Consider the following 5,000-nt stretch of genomic DNA (forward strand, 5'->3'; position numbering starts at 1 on the left):
TGATTGTTTGCATAAGGAACAACCATAGTTGTGGCAGGCACGCTGGTGTGCAGCATGTTCAGCCACCGTGTCAAACATCTTATTGCATCTTGGGGCACTGCACTTAATCACTCCAACTCTGCAATACAGTATTTTCTTAAAAAAGATGTAAAGAAACCTGTGAAGGCAAAAAAGGAAAATCTACATGCATATGTGCTTAACTTCAAAATTTAGCACAAAATCACAAAACTTTACTTATGAAATGTCAACAAATAAATATATCTCTTCTGGATTACAAAGTAAATCTACTATACATATACACATGTATATCATATACAAACATATTTATATTCACACATATATAATGGTATAATATGTTCAAGTATAATATGTCTGTGCACACTATAAGAGCATTTGTGAACCCAATTTTGAAGCAGGGAGCATAACAGTCTACACGGGAGAGACATGGATGGAAAACCTGACTCTCGACTGAGTATCAATTGCTTCTTTTAATTCTAGGTAAATGGTACATGGTGGAAAAATATTAAAAATTAGCATTGGTGATACAGCTAAAATATTATAATTGCTGGGGAGTATACTGGTGAAGTATGTTTTTTCATTATGTATTAGTGTATGATGTGAAACATAAAGAAAATAAATGATGGTGTTATTATCTTAATATGTGGGAATCCAGTCTCCAGGATACATTAGTGTTGTGTTAATTACTTTCAGAATTATGAAAGAAATATTACCATCTTCACAGAGTATATCGAATGACAAATATAAACCTTGAAAAATGGCACAAAGGCAAAAATTGCAGTACATTCATACATATATACAAATGCATACTTAAAACACTTTTACACTTCACATATCTACATTCATATATCTACACTTATAAATATTCTTATAAATATGTACCCTTGACAAACCCAGCATTATTTGCACAAGAGACAAGAAGAATTAACTATTAATTAATAATCAAAATATCATTTAAGTAGTTGGATAACAAATGACAGAAATATAAAAGAACAGGAGAAAAAATATAAAAAAGTATTGCACAGTATGAGTTGATCCATAGATAACTGACCAGCTTTAATTTGTTCACAGTAATTCATATGAGATTAAGCACAATCATCACATCATATGTTTTCTAGACAACAGGTACACTGTTTTACGTGAACGTATCATATGAACATGTTTAATAGTAGGCTATCTAAACAGACAATTTGACCAGTGATGATATCCTAACAGTAAACAGATTTTGGTCTAGACTCAGGAAGAAATTCTTTAAATTAATTTGGATAATCAGAACTTATCAGTAAAATAGTGAAGCTATGTGAATGAGGATAATACTCATGTTTATCATTACCATTATCATAATCATTATCATCATTTTTTTTATTATTATTGTTGTTCTTATCATTATCAATCAATTATCAAATGGTGTGATTAACATAAATAGCATGAATTGTCTTAGAGATGAAAGGGTACAGTTTCTTCAACTTTCAAGTTCACCAATCAGCATTACCTTTCTATAACCAAACAATATCAAATTACATATCTGGAACACATGTCTATATGAGTAGCAAATATGTATTTTAGGTTAAAAATTAAATGAATAAATAAATGAAACTCACCATTCAGATATTTACAACTTGGAAGTGGAGAGGACTGTGTATGTGAACATTTTCTGCTGGATTTGTGTGCACAATTGAAAAGGATTTCTTCCTCGAGTCTTCTTTATTATTTGAAATGCAAAACTTTGTTTCAGGTAAACATACAGGAATTAAATCATATGAAAAAACTAAGTAAATCCACCTTTGAAATTATGTTTAACCTTTGAAGTGATTTTTTTGATGTGGTGTGCAATTATAAAAAAGAAAAAAAGAAAAAAACAAGAAAACCTTTTTCCTATTGTGTTTTTTTATTATAAGCTTAAAGATATACATTTAGGGTATCACCACACTTCAATGCTACCTAGCTTGCTTCTGATACCACCTGTTAATATTCTGGCAAAGTTATATACCTGCAACTGCAGGGATACAGATGTACAGGATATTAGAAATTTATGCTAGGTTAACAAAAGAATCAGCATGCAAGCTAACTGTACACACATTCACACATAAATATATACATAAAAAATCCATCAAATATTGTCCATTAACACTGATAATTTGAAATGACACTCTGGCTACATCTCAGCTGGAAATAACTGACTGAAGGAAACTGACTAGTTGGTTTTGGGGTGGTGTTGCTAGAAGAAATTTCACAAACAGTACCAACGTTACTTCTTCACATAACCTACCTCCCACTGACAATAAAAGAAACATGGAAAAATAGCCTGCCATTTCTTGAGAGGTTATACTCTGCTGAATGTCCTCAGATTGGAAATAAAAACTCCCAAAATAATCAATACAGCATCATCAGGCTTTAAGGATTAACCACCCTATGGACACACATAGTGTTGTCATAATCAGGTCTGTGTGAGCCTAGATAGCAAATTGCTGCATGTCATTTCATTTGCTAAATTTTCATTTCTTTATTAGAGCTTTGAGGCTCAGATCTTTCCTCTGTTCTGTGCACATACATATTTCATTTACCCTAACTGATACAAATAAGAACATATCACTCACACCTTAACACTTTTATAATTCAATCAAACCAATAGTACATATCAAAAAATTAAGAAAAAAAGAATTAACCAATTAATGCTGGGTTACAAATTTGGTTAGTACCCATTAACGCCAGATTGCTGGCATGCATCGACAGATTCCCTAGTTTGAGCCCGGCTCATTCAGTAGTTTGGAGGCAACATTAGGCACCTAAAAACTTTTATTTCATTATTTTAAAAAATCATATGTGAAGGTTTATCTTCACTTTTGGTGCTATTACCTAAGAGTTTCACCATAGAAGTTCCATCTGATGAGCCAACAGCGCATGAATGGTCAGGATGTGATGCCACCCACTTCGTGGTCTACAAGAGCCATGGCATGTACGTACATGCCACTCAGCGGGAAGTGGTAAATAAATATAAAAGTTAACCTATACTTAGTCTAGATACCACATACAGATGTAACACCTACTTGCTGTGTAAAAATTCTTCATTGTCCAGGTCAATACATGGCACCTTACGAAGGGGCTGACACACATGCATTCCTTCCGCAAAAATGGGATCATCCCAGTTACAGTGTCGTACACCAAGGGACAACAGATAATTCCAGGAATCATTTACACTCATCCTGTGAAAGAGAATGATAAATAAATGAATAAAAGAGGAGAATCATCCATATACTTTTTTTATAATCAAGTATGACAACCATTGCATTATGGGAATCAAGTGCTTTTATGCACTCAAATAAATTTCATTATTCGGCTGGATTCTTTCATAAAAGAGTGACAAAGTTAATTTGAGTAAAAAAGAAAGGAAAAAGAATAATCAACAAATAACAATAACTAAATGACACAGCCATCAAAGAGGAAATAGCTTTGTAATGTGAAAGAATAGCACTCAAGTAGACACTTCCTTTCATTAAAGTTACTGTTGATTGTCATTCATAATAGTTGGTAATTATTATCTATTTATTTCCCAAAAATGCCTTTCTACATCAGCACTCTTATCTGCTTTTGTCTCAACATTAGATTGCATAAATATCATATATATATTTGCTGTATTCTTTTATGAACCCTTCCCTGTGAGTATGGTCGTCCAGTCTATCTGCCTCAGTTGATTCCTGAAGGTCATGGATACAGCCAGAAATACAAGATAACTATGGATTCACTTTATGTCAAGTAAATCATGTGGTAATCCTACAGAAATAAGGATAAAGATACAAATGTCTAATGATATTTTTATTAATGGTTCATATCTTGTTTCAAGTCTTCATCTTAATAAGTTGGGTACAAAAATATGTATGACACATAAGAATATCTGCTAATGTATATTTCACTTTAAGTTACAAAAATATGTATGACATAAGAATATCTGCTAATGTATATTTCACTTTAAGTACTAAGTTTGGAAAGAATAGAATATGGAGAGATATGTGAAAAAAAAACATTCACATCATATTATCATTTTGATTGACAATACCAAAAACTCAGATGCATAATCTGTAATCATTGGTAATTTTCTATATTACATCCGCCGCTCCGACATCAATGATTTTGGTATTGTTGGATTCCTAGCATTGTCCACAATGCAAATATATAGATTTTACTGTGCATAATAAAGAAAATTACCTAATCATGTTATAAAGTAGATTGTGCCCCCTGCAACCCCCCAAAAGGGACCTGCTACTCCCTAACCGCCGCCAAGGAAAACAAAGAATCCTCAATGTATTCACAGCAGGATGCAGGAGAGAGCATTGGACAGACTTAGCCATGGGTGCTCCCGCATAATATGTGGAGGATTCTATGTTTTCTATTTAACGGTAAATATAAGTCTGGCACAACTTATACTATGTTCCATCCCACTCTATTTTTTCCGCTCTATAACATGGCGGTGTCCATTTCTCTCTATCTATGCGCGTCCGTCTCCATAACCTCTACCAAAAAATCTATATATTTGGAAACTACCAAACCTATCATGATCTGTTTCGTGGAACTATTCTAAAAATTACCCAAATCCAAATTACGAATGGTACAGAAATACTAATAAAAGGCATAATAGTCAAATCAATGTATATGTTACACTTACACCTTTTAGAATATATCTGTATAAGAAATTATTGACCAAAATATCAAATACTACTTTTATAAATAAAAACAAATAACAGATAACAGGTATCTCACACCAGATATTATGTTCGTAAACCTTTCGCCAAATACCTTTGTATGCGAACATCAGGGTAAATTATACTTATTTTTTGTAAATCGTCAAATGATACATCTATTCAACTAACACACCAAATTTGATAAGACTTATTGAACTATTTCTCTATATGCAACTCACCTATCAACGTTCCTAACACTTATATTTTCAACAGACTTTATTTAAACTATCTGCGTATTTTCAACGC

At 32.5% G+C, this 5,000-nt stretch overlaps 1 protein-coding gene across 1 annotated transcript in view; it reads right to left on the reverse strand.

The window, feature by feature from the left end:
• Positions 1–5,000, reverse strand: part of l(2)k10201 (lethal (2) k10201) — a 6,647-nt gene that overhangs the window by 1,581 nt on the left and 66 nt on the right. The window contains exons 1-3 of the mRNA XM_027366917.2: positions 4,934–5,000; positions 3,066–3,221; positions 1–118 (exon numbers count right to left, since the gene is read on the reverse strand). The exon at positions 1–118 is cut by the window's left edge and continues 84 nt beyond it; the exon at positions 4,934–5,000 is cut by the window's right edge and continues 66 nt beyond it. Coding sequence (XP_027222718.1) covers positions 1–118; positions 3,066–3,220 — 273 coding nt within the window. The 5' untranslated portion in view covers position 3,221; positions 4,934–5,000. The remainder of the gene's footprint in view (positions 119–3,065; positions 3,222–4,933) is intronic.

Source organism: Penaeus vannamei, chromosome 17 (genome assembly GCF_042767895.1).
Source record: "Penaeus vannamei isolate JL-2024 chromosome 17, ASM4276789v1, whole genome shotgun sequence".
Classification (NCBI taxonomy): domain Eukaryota; kingdom Metazoa; phylum Arthropoda; class Malacostraca; order Decapoda; family Penaeidae; genus Penaeus; species Penaeus vannamei.